The sequence below is a fragment of the Aotus nancymaae genome, unplaced genomic scaffold (assembly GCF_030222135.1).
Source record: "Aotus nancymaae isolate 86718 unplaced genomic scaffold, 86718_ANA_hifiasm-v0.15.2.pri h1tg000011l, whole genome shotgun sequence".
NCBI classification, from domain to species: domain Eukaryota; kingdom Metazoa; phylum Chordata; class Mammalia; order Primates; family Aotidae; genus Aotus; species Aotus nancymaae.
This window is the reverse complement of record NW_026988422.1, coordinates 86,190,320-86,210,858: the sequence shown is the minus strand read 5'-3', so window position 1 is coordinate 86,210,858 and position 20,539 is coordinate 86,190,320. Positions and strand designations below refer to the sequence as shown.

Genomic DNA, 20,539 nt, shown 5'->3' with positions numbered 1-20,539 from the left:
CGTTTGCATGAAAATGTTCAAACATATTAGGGCACAGATAGCATCTGAGCTGTACTATTAAGAATGGTGTTTATCGCTACAGGTGTGTATATATCATCTGCCGCCTAGACTTCTATGCAGTAAATACACGGTCTAGTCACGTGTATACACATATACGCCAATATACAAGAATACATTTACTATAACATTTCTTAAACTTGCAGTTTCTTTAGAACAAATTGTTCAAAATGTGATATGCCATCTGTAGTGCCAGAATTTAAAAAAAAAAGAAAAAACATAAACTGAAATGCACATTTAAGGACCATAAACAAAAATTGCATGAAACACAAAAAAATAGAAAGCATTCAGAATGCAACTGGGTCACACACCTAATATACAGTACACAAAATAAAAATACTTTCAAAGCGAGCTTACACAATGTACCATTACTCAAAATACTTGAGATAAGTGCAGATGAGTTTTTCCTTCATCTGAAAAGACTTTTTCCCTCTGTAAAGGCCAGAAACTCAGGTACCTTTTCAAAGAGCTCTAAGATCAATCTAACAATGTGGTGTTAGTACTGTCACCTCTAACTGATGTCAGGAAAATTAGGTAGGGCTGAGAGCAGATAACTCATCTGGCAAGAAAAAAGTCTCTGGCTCAGCTCAAATGCTGCTGAGTTATCAAACAAAAATTACTTACGATGCCCTAACAAGGGAAAAGGGAATGGAAAAGACTTAGAGTCATGTGTTAGGCTCATACAAGTCGGCAGAGTTTGTCTTTTACTTGCTTTATCATGCCCCAAGACTGAGCAGAAGTTCTGGCTTTTATTGAAGAAATTCCCATCAGGAAACTCTAGGGATAGATCTTCTTCACAGGAAACAATCAGCCTCTCCTTAGGAGGACAGGGTGTGTGGGTGCAGCAGCCGGGAACATGTCTCTCTGTGTGCCAGCACGCATGCGTTCCCAAGGCTCACAGAGCGCATCCTCCTGGAGGGTGCAGCTAAGTTCTACACTTCTCAGTCCACCAGGACTAAAGCGGTCCTTTCCCCCAAGTGGATATTTAGAACAGAGGGGAAAATGGATCCCTGTTGTGAAAGCTAAGGAGGAGGGGCAATGCAGGAAGGGCCTGAGGGCCCCACGTGGCGACTGCTAGGGCCGACCTTCAAGGACGGTCTCAGAGCCAGGGCGGAGTCACGGTGGTAGGAACCTGGCAGCCTGATGCCTTTACTGCTTCTCGGAACCTAGACTGGCTGCTCCTGCAAGAGGCGCCCACAAGGCGCATGACAGGTGACTGGCAGGGAAACGCTGCATGAAGACTGTGCAGAACAATGTTAATTAAAAAATTTGGAATGTATTCTTCCACTGTCACTACTGCAATAACAAAGCTGAGTGGCAACGCTATTACATGTTAAGCCAGGGACACACTGGGTGTGATGCGTGTTATTTTTAGAGTACTACAGTAAATTCAGGGTTGGGCCTTTTCCTAAATTGGTTTTACTTTCAGTATTCTGAGTCTCAGGCAATCTGCAGGAGCTCTGGAAGAGAGGCAAGAATCATCTATAGCCCAACAGCACCTTTCACTAGAAACCCAACAGAAATGCAGGTTTAACAATGTTTTCAAAAAAAGAAATTATTCCAACAGCATGGACTCTATACATTGACAGAGGATTGTCCAACTGTGGCAATAATTGACAGGTATTTTTCCCTGGCTCCTCCCAGGGGCATGTTCAGGGCCCAGAGACCACTGTCATCAGGCAAGACTTTGCCCTCACCCATCGGCTTCAAGGTCCTGGGAGGACACACCTCGGGGGAGAGTGGCTTCTGGGCCCTGAGTCCCTGGCCCTAGCCCCACATGGGCCCTATTACCCAGTCAGGTGCAGACTAGGCTGGTTCTCCCTGCTACCCAATATCTAGGGGTAAAATTTCAGGCTGTTGAAAAATGCTGAGGTGAGCAACCTCCTTAGATCAGGGCACCACACATCCAGGGAGCCCAAGGTAGCCCTAGATGACTCCCAGAAGACGCTCCAGGTCGGGACAGATGCAGAAATATTAAGAATCCTTGAAATTTTCCCAGCTGGACATATCCTGATCAAGTGAAGTCAATGCAAAATCTATCTATCTTGAAGAAACAGTGCCAAGGGCCAGGTGAGGCGGGCGGACTCTGGGGGGCCACATGGGCCCATCTGGCAGCCCTAAAATGTGGGCGCGTCCTCCACCCGGCATGTGTGAGCTTTGGTTCTGAAGTGTCTCTCAGTTCACTCATGTTCTTGAGATCATCTCACAGCAATTACTATTCTATAAAGTTAAAATTGCTTTAAAAAAAACCCTTAAGTCACCTTTGCTTGTATTGTATATATTTCCATTTTCTTAATGCTTCATCAATCTTTCCTCTGAATTTACCACACTGTAGTGTTTTTTTGTTTGTTTGTTTGGTTTTTTGAGACGGAGTTTCGCTCTTGTTGCCCAGGCTGAAGTACAATGGTGTGATCCTGGCTCACTATAACCTCCACTTCCAGGGTTCAAGTGATTCTCCTGCCTCAGCCTCCTGAGTAGCTGGGATTACAGGCGTGCGCCACCACAACTGGCTAATTTTTGTATTTTTAGTAAAGATGGGGTTTCACCATGTTGGCCAGGCTGGTCTACAACTCCTGACCTCAGGTGATCCACCTGCCTCGGACTCCCAAAGTGCTGGGATTACAGGCGTCAGCTGCCACACCCAGCCACATACTGTAGCTTTTAACTGCTTGCTTCTGACTTCTAAAAAACGGCATAAGGCTTTTTGCTGTGGTTTTTGTTTTTCTGCCATACACATGACTCTCATGAACTGGGAAAACGTGAGGCTTCGGCTATGCAGGGAGGGGAGACCCAGGCACACAGCCCTGAAGACTCCACAGACTCCCGGCTGGGCCCAGCCATCCCTACCTCGCTCCTCAGGAGAGTCTGGACGCTGCACTTGTGAGGGCAGGACACCACCACGCAGGGACAATCGGTGTCTTCATGTTTCTATGGAGAGAGAAGGTACTGTCAGCTTTACAAACACAACCTGTCTTCCTTAACCCCACTGAGGTCCCCATGGGGCCCCCAGGAATGGCTCTGCTCACCGTCTCGGCCCCTCAGTTATGGCACTCACATTATGTATGGCTGAGTCATTATTGTCACAGAGTATGAGTGTCCCAGGACATTACAAGTATCTCCACAGATCTGGTACTATCTGACCAGTGAGGGCGACGAGCCTGAGAACAGTCACAAGGGCTTCCCCTGAGCACTGTCTCCTCTGTCCAGAGCTGCTCCTGGTCCACACAGCACCTAACGTGCAGCGCTCAGGCAGGTGTGGCTACTCACACACGCTCACAGCACAGGCGGACAGCAGAGCTGCGGACCCAGCTGGCGTCTGCCTCTGCTGGTTCAGAGAAGGAGGGTCTCCCTTGGCCTCTCAGTCTGGAGTCTGGAAATGATGTTTCTCAAGTATGAGAGAGCGGTGTGACCAACTGAGTATTTACATTACTAACCTAGAGCCTTAGATCTAGATGATCTTTAGTCCATGGAAAATTGGGTAAGTTTTGGGTTAGACCTTCTCTGATGGCACAGACTTCACCTTTGCCGAGGCTGCAATGATGGCGACCCTTAAGCCTAGTGCTATGGGCGCCTGCTGGGCACCTGTCCACGAGCAGAGCAAGGGCAAGGACTCCCCACAAGGACCTCAACTGCAGGGGCCCTGGGGAGAGACTGATGAGGCAGAGCCAGAGACAGAGCTGCGCTGAACAGTCCCTGCTGAGAGGAAGACTGTGGCAGTGGCTTCCCCGCGGCACAGACACCTCAACCCTCCCTGTCCATCTTTTCAGGTCCTCTTTTGGCCTCCAGTTATGCTAGTGTTCCGCTGAACAAACTGGGGAGGACTCGCTGAGAGCTGCTGTCTGACTGGTGGGTCTGAGGGTGAGGAGGGCAGCGGCCCACCCAAAGGAAGCTCGTCCTTGGAACGTGGGCACTCCTCTCCCCCAGGAGCTCGCTCTCCTCGGCATGTTTCCAAGACCCAGCTCTGCAGGCACCCACGGTGGGTCTGCAGCACAGGAGGGACACCTACAAGGTCAGAGCTGTCCTGCTCCTGGGCCTGGTCCCGAGGCCGACAGTGCCCACCAAAGGCCAGTCCATCACCATCCCAAGCTGAACAGCAGGCACTGGACGGGCCCAGCCTGACCACAGGCCTCACTCAGGGGAGATGCTGCATGGGGACAGCAGGGCACTGGACACAGACTCCCACCCAGCCTAGCTGTGCTCAGAGCCACAGTCCCCGGCACCACCGTCGAGGCTTCGTCTTTCAGTGGGAAACCGTGGCACAGGTGGCTTCACCTCCCTGGCTTCACACCTCATTTGGAGATGAGTGGCTGGAGCTCACTTCCAGGGTGCTGAGGGCTGACTGAGGTCAGGGGCCTGAAGAGCCCAGCGCAGGTCTGGAAATGTGGTAAGTGCTCTGTGGATGCTGAGCCTCCTCTGAATCCGCCCTCACTTCACCTCCATTCACCCAGCAGGACGCTGGCCAGTGTGGGCATCAGCACAGAGACAGCTGGACGAAGACTGACAATCCCCACTGCAGCCAGGCAGAGGGAGACTGGCATGCCTCTGGAGGAGAATAGGGATGGGGCTCAGGGCAGGGAGGCTGAGGAAGAAGGGCATGGAGGGAAGCAGTGTGGCCAGGGAAGAGGAGACCAATCAGTATCTTTCTGTGTTTAACTTCCAGCAACCCCACACCAAACTACACTCCCAGTAGCATGGGGATGCATGTTTCTACACCCTTGCCAATTCTATCACAAAATCTTTGGCAATCTGATAGGTAAAAAAATGGGGTGAGTGGGACCTGCAATTCTTTAGTAATGTGTGGTTAAGCATATACACACATACATATATATTTGAGACGGAGTCTGTCGCCCAGGTTGCAGTGCAGTGGTGCGATCTCAGCTTGCTGCAACCTCCGCCTCCTTCAAGTGATTCTCCTGCCTCAGCTTCCCAAGGAGCTGGGACTACAGGTGCGCGTCACCATGCCCAGCTAATTTTTGTATTTTTAGTAGAGGCAGTGTTCACCATGTTGGCCAGGCTGGTCTCAAACTCCTGATCTCAAATGATCTATCCACCTTGGCCTCCCAAAGTGCTGGGATTACATGCGTGAGCCACCGCACCCAGCCTTAAGCATATTTTTGATAGTAATCATTTCTATTTCTTTTCCTGTGGACTGCCTTTTCATAGCTTTTGGCTACCACAGTAAGTTGAATAATGTCCCCCAAAATTCTTGTCTCTCTAGGAACTCAGAATGTGACCTTATTTGGAAATAAGATTTCTGACGATGTAATCAGTTAAGATGAAGACAGCCTGGCGTCATCTAAACACTGCTGTCCTTAGAAAAGGCAAGGACATGCACTAGAAGATGGCCATGTGAACATGGGGGCAGAGGTTGGAGCAATGCAGCCATGAGCCAAGGAAGGCCAAGGCCTGCTGGTGGCTCCGGAAACTGGGAAGGGCAGGGAAGCCTTCTTCCCAACAGTTGTCAGAGAGAGTGGAGCCTTGGTTTTGCATTTCTAGACCCAGAGCTGTGACAGGATAAATTTCTGTTTTTGCAAGCCAGCAACTTTGTGTTACTTTGTTACAACAGCCAAAGGAAAACAACACATTCATTAAAAAAAAACCCTGAATCTTCTGATATTTAATTTGCCTATTAATGAAATCGGTCCTATCTATGAAATTAAATGTAATTCTGATACACACAAGCATATATGTGCACACATGTGTGAAATGAAAAGCACAGGCCAGGCGTAGTGGCTCACGCTTATAATCCCAGCACTTTGGGAGGCCGAGGCGGGTGCATCACCTGAGGTCAGGAGTTTGAAACCAGCCTGGCCAACATGGTGAAATCCTGTCTCTACTAAAAATACAAAAAAATTAGCCAGGCGTGGTGGCACGCGCCCTGTGGTCCCAGCTACTTGGGAGGCTGAGGCGGAAGAATTGCTTCAACCCAGGAGGCGGAGGTTGCAGTGAGCCGAGATTGTGCCACTGCACTCCAGCCTGGTGACAGAGCAAGACTCCGTCTCAAAAAAAAAAAAAAAATTAGCTGGGAGTGATGGCAAGTACCTGTAATCCCAGCTACTCATGAGGCTGAGCCATGAGAATAGCTTGAATCCAGCAGATGGAGGTTGCAGTGAGCCGAGGTCATGCCACTGCACTCCAGCCTGAGTGACAGAGTGAGACTCGTCTTAAAAAAAAAGAAAAAGAAAAGAAAAAGAAAAGCGTAACTACATATCGAACACCCATGAAGCCGACACGCAGGTCCAGGAGCATGACGGATAATGTCCATCTACCCGTGTCAACCTCTCCCACCTCACCCTCATTCTCCCCCAGGGAGTTCTCATTAAAACCACAACACTGAATTTTGTATTTCTGCTTCTAAAAAGGCTTCACCACACATATGTGTGCCAAATGAAACACTGTTTCATTTTTTAAAAAATTTTGTTAACACAGACTTTTACCATGGGAGTCTTCTGGACTTGGCTCACTATTAGGCATTAGACTAATCTGCCTATTGCGAATAGCTGCAGGCCCCTAACTTCCACCTGCATGACACACCTCCCTGTCGTATAGTAACAGTGCAATACAATTTCCACCTGCTGATGGGTGCTCTGGCTGTTTCCAGATTTCTGCTGCTCTGGTCACACCTGGCCACATTTCTTGGGGGGTGTGTCGGCGGGGGCAGTTTCTCCTATACATCCAGGGGAAGAACTGCTGGTTAACTGAATGCCTGAATGTCCAACCTAACAGGACACTGACAGTTGATTTCCAAAGTGGCCAAACCTATGCAGACTTCCACAACGTATGCTCTCCCATAGGGTGAGATCTCTATCATCCTGATCTTCACTAGTAACAGAACTGTTTAAAGAATGATAGTCCAGGATTTCTGGACTAAAACTAAAAGGTTTCCTGACACTTTAAATTACGCTGACCTATAAATTTAAAAAATGATAAAACTTGAAAATAGCTGGTATACTGTATATACCATAGTTGAAATGTAGAAAAGAGATTCTCGTATGAACTGCAATGGTCCAGAGTTTCGATGCATTCTCAGCACATTTTGTCAACATTTGATGTTGTGACACACCACAAGCAGGGAATGCAGGAGAATTAGAATGACCTGGGCTCTCGGCCTCCCTATAGCAGAACTGTTCTTCTTAGAAATAAACTCAATGAAGGCCTGAGGGGATGAAACTAAGGGTGTTAGAGTTGAAAAACAAAATATGTGGGAACCAAATCACATCACTGAAAAGCGAGGTGAACGAGGGCAAGTCACAGAACCAGGCCTGGAGCGAAGGAAGCCAATCAGCCACGGCCCTCCCCTCATCAGGCTGAGAGGCAGGGCAGCTGCACTCGCCGGACCCCGAACACCTCTGCTTGCTGAGATGCCTGCCCGCCCCGAGAGAAGCCGACACACACCTTAAGACGCACTCTTCTACCCACACTGCTCTAGCGGGTTTAAACTAGTTTCATCTCAAGCGTGTAGTGTGATTTAAAAGGAATACTTGCACAACTCAGCCCCCAAACTTGCTCATTATCATTCTGTGCTTTCCATCTACTCTCTTTCTCCTGTGTCTTCAGTTGACTAATTCAAGACCCAGATCAAAGGAAAGAACCTCCTCACTAAAACCTTCCTTGCCACTCAGGCTACGCTATTATAACGGGTCCTTCCTTGTTGGCATGTTAGTAATGTTACAATCACAGTACTTCCCATACTAACAGGAATTAAACTGTGCATCTGGCTGTCTCTCTCATCAGACTGTAAACTGAAGTAGAGAGTGCGACTTACTCTCGTGTACATCCTGAGCAACCAGGGCAGGGACTGGCGCCGTTTCGTGAATCCATATGCTATGCTGATGCTTAAAACCTGACCTGTTACAGCCTCATCTGGTGTTTAGAGTCAGTTTAACAGACATGCTCTACAATTCCTGCTCAAACAAAAATCAGTTGTTGGATTCTATTCTGCAATAAAGGTAACTGATTTTGGCAGGAAGCGAAGTATAACTTTGATAGCTATGTATTTATTTAAGTTCCAGGGTACATGAGCAGGATGTGCAGGTTTGTTACACAGGTAAATGTGTGCCATGGTGGTTTGCCACACAGATCAACCCATATTAATTAATACCTATTAATTAGGTATTAATCCTGGCATCCATTAGCTATTCTTCCTGGTGCTCTTCCTCTCCTAATCCCACAGGTCCCAGTGTGTGTTCATCCCCCTAGTGTGTCTATGTGTTTTCATGATTCAGGTCCCACTTATAAGTCAGAGCATGTGATGTTTTTCTGTTCCTGCATTAGTTTGCTAAGGATAACGTCTTCCAGCTCCACACATGTCCCTGCAAAGGACATGATCTCCCTCTTTTTTTTTTTTTGAGACAGAGTCTTGATCTGTCACCCAGGCTGAAGTGCAGCGGCATGATCTTGGCTCATGGCAACCTCCGCCTCCCACGTTCAAGCGATTCTAGTGCCTCAGCCTCTGGAGTAGCTGGGATTACAGACATGTGCTATCACCGCTAGCTAATTTTTATGCTTTTAGTAGAGATGGGGTTTTACTATGTTGGCCAGGCTGGTCTTGAACTCCTGACCTCAGGTGATGCACCTGCCTTGGCCTCCCAAAGTGCTGGGATTACAGGTGCCAGCCACCGTGCCTAACAGATCTTCTTTCTTTTCTTTTTCTCTTTTTTTTTTTTTTTCTTTGAGATGGGAGTTTTGCTCTTGTTGCCCAGGCTGGAGTGCAATGGCACAATCTCAGTTCACTGCAACCTCTGCCTCCCAGGTCCATCGATTCTCCTGCACAGCCTCCCAAGTAGCTGGGATTACAGGCATGTGCCACCATGCCTGGCTCATTTTGGTTTTTTAGTAGAGATGGGGTTTCTCCATGTTGGTCAGACTAGTATCGAACTCCTGACCTCAGGTGATCTGTCTGCCTTGGCCTCCCAAAGTGCTGGGATTACAGGCATGAGCCACCGCGTCCAGCTCATATCCTTCCTTTTTACAGATACATCATATTCCATGGTATATATATATATCACATTTTCTTTATCCAGTCTATCACTGATGGGCATTTAGGTTGATTCCATGTCTTTGCTATTGTGAATACTGCTTCAATGAACATACATGTGTATGTATCCTTATAATAGAATGATTTATATTCCTTTGGGTATATAGCCAGTAATAGGATTGCTGGGTCAAATGGTATTTCTTCCTCTAGATCTTTGAGGAATCGCCACACTGTCTTCCAAAATGGTGGAACTAATTTACACTCCCACCAACAGCGTAAAAGCATTCCTTCTTCTCTGTAACCTCACCAGCACCTGCTGTTTTTTGACTTTTTAATAATCACCATTCTGACTGTCATGAGATAGCAATATATTAACATATGTCAGGCCTGAAGTCTTGTTCATCAGGCATATGTCTCATTCACTGGAATTTAACAACTGAAGGAATTATTATTTTCGTTCTAGAGAGGGGGTCTTGCTTTGTTGCCCAAGCTGGTCTTGAACTCCTGGCCTCAAGCAATCCTCCTGCTTTGGCCTTCCAAAGTGCTGGGATCATAGGCATGAGCCATCACACATAGCCTGGAGGAATTATTTTGACTATGACAAAACACTATTGCTATTTTCCAAAGAAAGGGGAAGACACAGTTTTTAAAAGTCCTTTTTTTTTTTTGAGACAGAGTCTCACTCTGTCACCTAGGCTGAATGCAGTGGTGGCATCATGGCTCACTACCAGTCTCAACCTCCCTGGCTCAAGTAATCTTCCTGCCTCTACCTCCCAAGTAGCTAGAAACACAGGTATGCTCTACCACACCCGGCTAAATTTTTATTGTGTATAGAGGCAGAGTCTTGCTGTGTTGCCCACACTGGTCTCCAGCTCCAAAGCTCAAGCAATCCTCCTGCTTCAGCCTCCCGAAGTGCTGGGCACACAGGTGTGAGCCACCACACCTGGCCTCAAAAGTTCTTAATAACTGGAAACATCTGAGGTATCATATAAAAAAAAGATCATGTGACATAAGAAAGACATGGGCACAGAAAAATTACAGAAAGCAAGGCAAATACAGAGATTATGAAGTATTTACCATTAAAACCCATGGCGAAAACTGCAATTACTTTTGCACCAACCTAAGAGACTACATCTTATTTCATAGAGAAAAGCAAAGGAAACTCCCTACGTTTTGGTCATGAGAGCTCCATGCTGGGCGCGATAGCTCTCGCCTATAAGGCCGAGGTAGGCAGATGGCTTAAGCCTAGGAGCTGGATGGAGACCAGCCTGGGCAACATGGCGAGACTCTCTACTAAAAAATACAAAAATTAGCCAGGCATGGTAGCATGCACCTGTAGTTCCTGAGGTGGGAGGACTGCTTGAAACTGGGAGGCAGAGACTGCAGGGAGCTGAGATTGTGTCACTGCACTCCAATGACAGAGTGAGACTCTGTCTTAAAAAAACAAACAAACAAAAAACAACATTCCACAGTTATCTGGTAGGACCTGGATGGTGGCCACACCCTGGCTGAAGTGCCCTGGTGCCTCCCCTCAGTCACTTCATGGCAAAGCCCACCCCAGCCTCTCGGCAGCCTTAGAGAGTGTGCCCAGGCCCCCATGAGTTCTGTCCTCCTCTACACTCGCTCCAGCCCCATGGCCCTGCACACCACCACAGCCACCCCCACCTGCAGCCTGCCTAGCTCCACTCCCCATTCTCCCCCAAGTCCATCACCCTCCGCTCACTGGGCACCCCCTCGGCAGGACACCCAGGTTCTCCACAAGCACCAGGGTGTCACCCTTACCTCATACCCAACCTGTTGGCCAATCCTACCGCCCCACCTTCAGGCGCACCCCAGTACAACTGTCCCCCACCCCAGCAACACCAGGCCTTGCCCCGAGGCCCCACTCACCTCCCCAGCTCTGGGCTGTCCAGTACCTTTCCCTCCCCCTCTGGCTGCCGCACCGCCCTCACATCTAGCCTGTGCTCCACACAGCTCCTGAACCCCACAGCCCTGCCAGTTCCAGCTCAGGGTCCATACGCTCCCTTGCTGTCCTATGACTGCTTCAGAGAAGCCAGTGCTGATCGTCCCTCTTCCCTGAGTCTGCCTGATGTTTATTCACGGCACTGATCACCACCTGATGTTACACATTTGTTAGTATCTTTTCCCGCTAGAGGAGCTTCACCACTGAGTCCCCAGCTCCTGGAACGCTGTCTGTGCACAGTAGGTGCCCAATAGGTGTTTGTTCAACAAATGGATCATTTTAGAAGTGTGTCCTCCACCCCCAACATCTCTGCTTTCTTCTTTAGTTCACACACTCAGCCCCACACTCTCACACACACACAAACACACAATGCAGAACTGTGCCAATATAACCCAAGTGTGAGAGGTTCTCTCTCTCCAAGATAAACAGCTGCACTTCAATGCTGTAGGATAAATTAGCCTGTTGTAAGTGATGGTTATGTCACAGAGCTGTAATAAGATCAGGCAATCTATCAACATTTTGAGGCCCTTCCCTAGGACAAGTTAAAAATTCTACCTTTTTTGAATAACTATTCATTTTCTGATACCCCAAATGACAGTCAATCAAGGCAATGAGAAATGTTAACTAAATAAATAAAAATAGGCAAAACAAATAAAGCTTAACTCTGAAATGAAGTCTGATAAAAACTGCTATTTACTCCTATCTTTTCTCTTTATTCCTGTTAGAATAGTCATTTAAAAAGCTATTCAGTGGGAAAATGATCTATGAGTTGGGCAGAAGGTGTGTGAACGGGAGAAACACTGCACCTGCAGCGTGATCATCGGAACCTGACTCTTGCAGTGGCTGCACGTGGCTTCCCGGTATTTACACGCCTTCTCCACGTGGTCACGAAGGTCTTTCCTCAAGACCTTTTCTTTGCAGTCAGCACGCACACACGGGAGTTCTTCAAACTGGCAATCATTTTTTAAATGCACCTGTAAGACAGACCATTCAAAGTTCTTAACTGGGCAAAAATCCCTCAATCTGAAATGCCAGATTCTAATCTCTATGCAATGAAACCGTAAAGAAAGGTTTCTCCTCTGCTGTTAGACCAGTGTTTCACAGCAAAGAGTAACAAATATGCCAAGAGACACTGAATTTCATATTCTATTTTGTGATTCCTCAAACTATATTGTTGTTGAAGAATTAAGTCAACTCTACTTCCTGGAAAAATGAGTATCTGCTAAGAACTTTGTTTTATTCCAGTTCAAATAATTTTCTAGGCTAAAATATGGTACTAATAAAAAAATACAAGAAGTTATGTCGAATTTCATGGGCCTTCTAAAATTAAAATCCAACTCAGATTTTCTCTTTTGTAAATACAGTTGGGAGTGTTTAAGAACCAGTTGGCAATTCTGTCAATGATGTCATAAAAATAACACAGAGTGGTTCTCACTGCTTTCCTATTTGGCTGTGTTTTGAAAAACTAACATCAACATGGTCTTAAAGTGCCACATCCTACTGATCACTTCATCCGCTGGACGTAAGAAACTCAGATTCCTTCAGGTACAAGCCTCCAGTGCCCCTGCGCTACTCACCAACAGATGTCCCAGCGTTAACTGCTCTGCACAACCTCGGCTTTCATTCCGACAGTAGATCTGAAGAGCCAGAATTTCTCTCTTGCAGCAATTATCCTTAAACACCTGAAAATGAAAGATCATTATTTTAGAGGATTAATATTTCTTAATCTCCACATGCTGCTACTTTGGACAATGCAAAACCACTTAAAAAAAAAACACAAGAGAGCAACTCTTAAGTGGACTTCAGAAAGCATTAAGGACCATCTTGATTTCTACAAGTAGAATGGAGAAGCTGCCCCTACTAAGAGACACAATTTAAACAACATTAACTGTTACCTTTTATTAGTTAAGCCAAAAGAAAATGAATTAATTTAATAATTAAAGGTCACTCTGGAGCATCTAAACAGCTTCTATTAACTTTGACATAATCTCAGGACGAGGGCAGAGGAGGACTAGGTTCACAGTCAGACTCTGGGGCCTTCTGGGAGCCAGCACTGAGCAGGTGGCCATCGTGGTCCGGCTGCCACCAGAGAACAAGAGCAGAATCTGACACAACTAAATACATTTTATAGATTGCTTGCCGGAGAAACGGAGGGACCACGTCAGAGATCATATGTGGGGAATGATCTGTAAAACTGTTGATTCCTTCTAAAGGTCACGCTGTTAAAACTTATTTCTCACCAAAAAAGCAGCATTAGCCATTAGCCCGTGGTTGAAAAAAACTCTCTTAAAACATATATTGCAGTATGAAGTTAGTCTAACAATGAAAACATTTCCCTGTGAAAATGAAAACAAGGCTGGGCATGGTGGCTCAAGCCTGTAGTCCCAGCACTTTGGGAGGCCGAGGCAGGAGGACTGCTTGAGCCCGGGAGTTGAGACCAGCCTGGGCAACCCAATGAGAGATTATCTCTACAAAAATTTTTTTAAAAAATTAGCTGGACAAGGCAGCAAGCACCTGTAGTCTCAGCTTCTCAGGAGGCTGAGGCAGGAGGACTGCTTTAGCCTGGGAACTCGAGGATGCAATGAGCCATGATCACACCACTGCACTGCAGCCAGGGCAACAGTATGAGACCTCCATCTCTTTAAAAAAAAAAAAGAAGAAGAAAAAAATAAAAAACCTTTCAACTTTTCTTAATTTTATTTTTCCCTTAGAAAACAAAAATATTCTCACTCTTTTTTTTTTCCTTTTTTTTTTTTTTAAAGAGACAGGGTTGGCCAGGAGCAGTGGCTCATCCCTATAATCCCAGCACTTTCGGAGGCTGAGGCAGGTGGATCACCTGAAGTCAGGAGTTCGAGACCAGTCTGGCCAACATGGTGAAACCCTGTCTCTACTAAAAATATTTTTTTAAAAATTAGCTGGGTGTGGTTGCAGGTGCCTGTGGTCCCAGCTACTTGGGAGGCTGAGGCAAGAGAATGGCTTGGACCCAGGAGGTGGAAGTTGCAGTGAGCTGAGATCGCGTCACTGTACTTCAGCCTGGGTGACAGAGCAAGATTCTGTTTCAAAAAGAGATGGGGTTTCATTCTGTCACCCAGGCTGGAGTGCGGTAGTGCAATCATGGCTCACTATGGCCTTAAACTCCTGGGCTCAAGCGATCTTCTCACCTCAGCCTCCTAAGTGGATTGAACTACACGTGCATGCCACCAAGCCCAGGTAACTTTTTAATTTTCATTTTTGTAGAGATGGGGTCTCCATATGCTTCCCAGGCTGGTCTCCAACTCCTGAGCTCAAGTGATCCACCTGCCTCAGCCTCCCAAAGTGCTGGGATCACAGGCGTAAGGCACCCACCCACCCCTCTCTCACTCTTTCTGACAACACAACCTACAATATCTTAGTCCAAAGGCATTTCTAAGAAACTCCCGCCTGTTGCTCTATGAAGGTGGAATAACAGGACTGCTGAGAGAAACAGAATCAACAGCTGTTAAAAATAAACTAATTTGGTGCCAAAGCTTTTCTTTCATAAACATGACTAAATAAAAAAAAGGTCATGACTTAAGATACTAAAGTCAACAGAACTTTGGAATGGAAAAGATCTGAGACTATTTACTCCAAATGTCCCTGTTTACAGATGAGGACCAGAGGCCCCCATCCCTGGATGACCTGCTGACAGGTACACCCGGGTCACCCAGGGCCCAGACAACTCCACTCTTTCCATGAGGGTCCACAGCTTGAGTGCATCTCATTCGTGATTCTTTGACAAAACTTGTCAATTTTTCTTCAGCTACTAATGTCATTAAAAAATGGGGATAATGATTCTGCATAATGAAACAGAGATACTAAAAAAATCATCTTAGCCATTGTTGTGAGCTTCTCTCTCACTGACACATGTTAGGCACATGTTCACAAGGCAGGCTGGTACCATGCTAGGACAAGGTACAGAGCAGACAGGAGGGGCTGTCTTCCCTGACAGGAACTAACCAAGTCTTTGGCAGTAGGAGGTAAATGTGGAGAAAGGAAAGGTACAGGGCCAGGTGGCCAATTCCACCTCTCCACCTTCCAGAGTTGGCTCTATTGTTTGCCCTTGTCTCTGCCAGCAATCCTCAATTCACTGCAGTCACCTGGGTTGCCCTGACCAACAAACCCAATCTGCAAGGTGCTTTAGACAGGAAAACCCCAGAGCAAGAATTTTATTGTACAACTTAATGACCTGCATTTAAAAAATGGTTAGGTTCATTACTCAAAGTATGGAAACACACATTTTTATTGATATTTTAAGCACTTTAAGAATGAATTGCTGGGTACAGTGGCTCACGCCTGTAATCCCAGCACTTTGGGAGGCTGAGGCGGGCAGATAACTGAGGTCAGGAGTTTGACATCAGCCTAACCAACATGGTGAAAATCCCATCTCTACTAAAAATACAAAAATTAGCTGGGCGTGGTGGCTTGTGCCTGTAATCCCAGCTACTTGGGAGGCTGAGGCATGAGAATCGCTTGAACCTGGGAGGCGAAGGTTGCAGTGAGCCAAGATTGCATCACTGCGCTCCAGCCTGGGCGACAAGAGAGAAACTCCACCTCAAAAAAAAGAATGAATCATTTCAAACTCCAAGTGTGCCTGGCAGGGTTTAGCAGCACATGGATGACTGTTGGTCTCCATGAGAAGGACCAGGCCCCAGGAGAGAAGCTGGTGGCTGGCTGGCAGCCCCATCCTCTGCATGTGCAGACACACCCACAGGCTGTAGCTGAGGATAACCACAGGGCGTGAGAAGGAGCTAATCTCACTCATGGCTAATGACTTCAAGATATCACTGGGGGCAGGAGGAGGTGGGGAGTGCAAACTCCCTCAGCCTAGCATGTCTGAAGGTAAAATCTAGTGTAAGAGCTGAGTAGAAGCTGTCTGGGATCAAGACCTGTGATGACAGAAGTGACCCAACCACAGCCAGCTCTGCCACGGACAGGCCTCTCAGCACTTTGCTCACATCAACCCCCTTACTCCTCACACCAGCTCCCAGCGGTCTTGGCAGGTGATATGATTATCACAGGTGAGGGGGTGAAGGAGCTCACGGAGCTCACACCACAGGGGAGTGGCCAAGTGGATCTGAACCCACTGTCCACCCAGGTGATCATGTGGCACAGTGTCCCGCCTGGGAGGCTGTGGCATCCGCTGCCAAAACTCAGGGAACGTGTTGTGCCAAAGTGCCGAACGCAAACTATGTGAAAAGTATTACCCAGCTGAAAAGTGACAAAATGATTAAAAAAAAAACCAATAATACCTTATCTTTAACGATGCTCTCTTGACACGCGGTACATTTTGGACTTGAAGAGCTGTGGGGAAACGCACATGACTGCATTAGAGAGGAGTCCCTTTCTTGAGGGGACTCACGAGATTCCCGGAGCATTCGCTCTACGGTCAGGTCTGCGCAGTGGCTCACAGCAGTGAGCAGAGCTTCAGGTCGCCCTGGTGATTTGCGTTATGGAGGAAGCCATGGGAGAAAAGGGCTGCATTTTTTAAATGGTGATTTTTCAAAAGGAAGTTACCAAGCAGAACATAGTTCAGTCCCACTTGGAAAGCTCCCTCCACTGAATGTAAAAGTGAAATTTCATTTCAGAAACCAAAGCCAGGTGTCTGTGGAGCAGCTCTTCGGTATAAATACCTGTTTGCTCGGAGAGCCTTGCTCCTGCTTTGTAAAAGCAGCCAGCCCTTCTCCACAGGCCATTTGCTTCACTGCCTATTGGAAGCCCAGTGGCACCCGCACAGGCGGACCAGCCTCCCTCCCCTGTGGCCGCCCTATAATGGGGCTCCAGCCCCTCCTGCACTGGGAGGCTTCTCCTGGGCTCACCGTGTAGTCCAGCTCTTGTGTTAGGAGACATGGTTTTCTGTGTCTCCTGTGCTGTCACTAAGCCCAAATGTCATTTTGCCCCCAAGTGGGCAAAGGTGAGTTGACTCTTTGGGATGCGTGGGCAAGACCACAGAAGAAAGCACAGAGAAGGAGCGGGGGTTAAGGCAGGTGACAGGGCAGGGGGCTGGTTGCTTGGCCCAGGCTGGGGCTCAGGGGCAGCCCGGGCTTGAGTGCTGTGGGGGGAGGAGCTGGCAACCTTCCCAGGCCAACATGCCCTGACAGCAGTGGCCAAGATCAGGGTATCCTGTGGCGACCCCAGCACCTAGCACAATGCCAGAAAACACGAAGCCTGCAGGGTGAATCCAGGTGCTGTCCTGGCCGATGCTATGCTGCAGGGAAGCTCCAGCCTGCCTTCACGATCGTCCAGCGGCTCTGGCACCAGCGCTCAGCAGCGAAGGGCTGCCAAAGGCTGGGTGCACGTTCCACACGAGCCTGCTACGTAAGCGTGCAGTCCAGCTTTCTGCTCTGGTAGGGACCCACCCAGTCCTTGAGGCTGACCCCATCCTCCCTCCTCTCTCTCCAGCACCTTGCACACCAGCACACGTGCCCTTAAATGACTGGCTTATTTCCTGGTGTGTCTCCTCCATGGAACTGTGAGCTTCCTCAATAAAATACAGCAACACATACGAGGGGCGCCAAGGCTCTGCGGACAGAGCGGAAAGACGCGGGCGGGATGGGTCAGACGCATGGAGGCCTCAGTAAACTCAGATGCGGGGTCCCACTGTACCACCCTAGCAGATTCATAAGCGGGGCCCAGGGGCTTTTACGGACTTCTTCAGGGCTTTACACCGCTAGAGGTTTTATTTTAAAGAAACGAATGAAGGACAGAGTAAGGCCAAGGGCCGCGGAGGCAGCGGGTATGGGGCCGGGCAAAGGCGCCTACCTCAGCAGGGCAGCCATGCAGCTCTCGCAGAAGCGGTGGCCACACTCCGTCTGCTTCGGGCTGCACAGCACCAGGCGGCACTTCTCACACTTGTACTTGTCCTCCACGGCCTTCACAAACTTCTCCTTGTAACCTCCTTGTTCGGGGACAAAAATCGGCGTCCCAGCACTGCGGTCAGTGTGCAGCTTCAGCGGCGGGTTGGTCTGCAGCGTGCCCGGGGAGTCCATCTTCTTACTTGACTCCATCTTAGGAAGGAGGAGTTCTGCTGGGAAGAACAGTAAAGAGCGCGCCGTCATATCCTCTCATGCCAGGAAACACACACAGCTTTGGGAAAGCAAAAGCGCCTGAGACGTGCTGTCTTTGGTTTTAGGTAACACAAGAATCCTTCCAACTTTAATACGTGTTGGGAACAAAACATGACCAAATATGCTTTCTTCCTATTTTACCCAAACACACAGAAACTATTGATACTACTATTCAAAGAACTTCCTAAAAGGTGTACTTAATAAATTGGGCTAGGCACAGTGGCGCACACCTGTGGTCCCAGCTCCTTGGGAGGCTGAGGTGGGAGGACTGCTGAGTCTGGGAGGTAGAGGCTGCCCTGAGCTGTGATGGCACCACTGCACTCCAGCCTGAGGACAGAGCGAGGCCGTCTCCACAAATTTTAAAAAGTTAATAATAAACAGAGTATTTTTGAGGTTTAAAAAATTACACATACTACTTTGCTGAATTCAATGCATCATTCTGAGCTTTTGGCTGAAACAACAGCTGTTCTCAGCCAGTTTTCCTTCCTCACTGACTTCTGCTAGATGAGTCTTGATGCCACAACTCAGGGTGGCCTGGTCAACCTGCTTCTGGAGCCCAGGAGCTGCTCATTCCCGGGGAAACCCTGTGAGATGTGCCCACAGTATCCAGAGTGTTCCATTTTGACGTCCACCCTCATCTTACTAATCTACCACCACCATGACCCAGCAGGCTGAGCAGAGCTGCGGGGTGGGCCCACTGTGGACCCACAGAGCACGCCACACCATGCTGCGCTGGTGAGGAGTGTGTGAGGGCTGTGGCTCCCTGCGTGCACGAGGGGGCTCAGGTAGATGCCAATGTACCCAAGGGCTGTGCTGGTAGAGGGGACACCACACAGAGAGGGTCTGTCTGAGCGGGCTCTCTTCCACACCTGCTAACAGGGTACTCTGTGAGACTGGCTGCCTCCCACCTGCAGGTTCCCACCAACAGGTAAAGCAAACAGCTCCCCAAAATGAGCCACAAAGGTCCCGGCCTGCACAGCTCTGCTAAAAGAGACCTCAAGATCAAGTAAACGAAAATAACCAGGAACGTGAAGGAGTTGAATTGAGTTCCTGAAGAAACTCGAGCTTTAATAAAAATTACACTGTACACTCATAAACACACTTAATAATTTGATCAATCAACCTAAATACATGCTAACACTTATCCAAAGCACAAATTAAATGTTTCCGGATGGTGGAATAAAGTCTGGCTTCTCTTGTCTTTGTTTTCTGGATACCATGCAGTGGCCATTTTTATAAGGAAAAAAACCTTGTGAATGCTGGCCAGTGTAGAGGTCAGTATGCATACCATGAACTTTCTTGAAAAGTTTTTGCCCAGTGCCTTACAACCTTTATGAGGCCTCTGCAGGGCAGCTCCGGCCCAGATGCCCTTCCTGTCTCAGGCTCAGCCGCACCACTCCCCTCCTGCAACAGCCCCTGGCCGGCCCTGCACCCCCATGTACCTTGGTAAGGAAGGAGGGGCTGTGAAGGGAGGAGAGGGACCCAGTGAGGACCCAACTCAGGAGCCTCAGGGAACACCGCTGCCTCGACCAGCCGCCTCACATCAGCCACCTCTGCACTACGGGATCTTTCTTGTGTAGATTTTCCCACCTCCACACCTCCTCCATCCTTTCCCATGATACGGTAATGCCTCAGGTAAACAGAGGAAGTTTCTTTCAAAACTAACTCACCAGCTCCCTCAAAAATGCACTGTGTTCCTGCACTCAATTCATCTATGTTTGCTACTTGAAGTAGGAGCCAAATTTCTTCCACTCCTGAGGTCCTGGGCATCCCAGGGAGGTAGCTGTTGGGCGGGTGGGCAAAGCCCCCCCTTCCAAGCCCCGTTCTTGCTGCCTGCATGAAGCTGACAGGCACATGAGCTGACACAGCCTCCCAGCCCGACTTCACAGCTAGGAGAAAACAGGAATGAACGCTGGCAGCAGAGAACTTCAGAGACTGATGAACTGGCATTCCAGCCATTGGGTCAGCTTCACAAAACATTGCTGTAGCAAAGTGTGGGAAATTGCTTATTTGTGAAAACAAAAAGTTTTTAAAACATTGATGTTAAAGTGTATGTATCGTAGGTGTCTTTTCTGTCTTTGCTTACAAACTTGCTGGTCCATTACGATGCTCACTCATCTTTCCAAGCCAAGCAGCAAGGGCAGCTGGTGCTAGCCTTGCCCGCCAGGTAACAGGGTCAACCAGCCTCAACCTGTGGCCCCGGCCCTGGCCGCCACTCTGCTCTCCACACTGACCCGATGTCTCTCAGATGCTCTGGGTTCCCCTAGGCCCAGCCAGGCCACTGTGGAGCCTACTCAGACACACACAGGCCAGCCCCCTACCTTCTCCAGAAGCCCACCCTCCCACCCTCCCCTCTCTCTCAACTCTTGCAGCCTGCTCTGTGCTTTCCTGGCCCTCCTGCTGCTAAGACTGCATATAACAAAGTTTCTCCAGGGTGTATCCCCTAGAACAGAGAATCAG

General features: G+C 48.3%; 1 protein-coding gene across 7 annotated transcripts in view; it reads right to left on the bottom strand.

The window, feature by feature from the left end:
- TRAF3 (TNF receptor associated factor 3) overlaps positions 1 to 20,539 on the bottom strand; it is a 125,615-nt gene that overhangs the window by 15,466 nt on the left and 89,610 nt on the right. For 6 of the 7 annotated variants that reach the window (XM_064375239.1, XM_064375236.1, XM_064375235.1 and 3 more), the window contains 5 exons: positions 17,775 to 18,036; positions 16,265 to 16,316; positions 12,575 to 12,679; positions 11,804 to 11,971; positions 2,905 to 2,985 (listed from right to left, as the gene is read on the bottom strand). In XM_064375239.1, the coding sequence (XP_064231309.1) occupies positions 2,905 to 2,985; positions 11,804 to 11,971; positions 12,575 to 12,679; positions 16,265 to 16,316; positions 17,775 to 18,019 (651 nt within the window). In that variant the 5' untranslated portion in view covers positions 18,020 to 18,036. Of the gene's footprint in view, positions 1 to 2,904; positions 2,986 to 11,803; positions 11,972 to 12,574; positions 12,680 to 16,264; positions 16,317 to 17,774; positions 18,040 to 20,539 lie in introns of all 7 variants that reach the window. The other variant, XM_064375237.1, reaches the window with a different exon arrangement.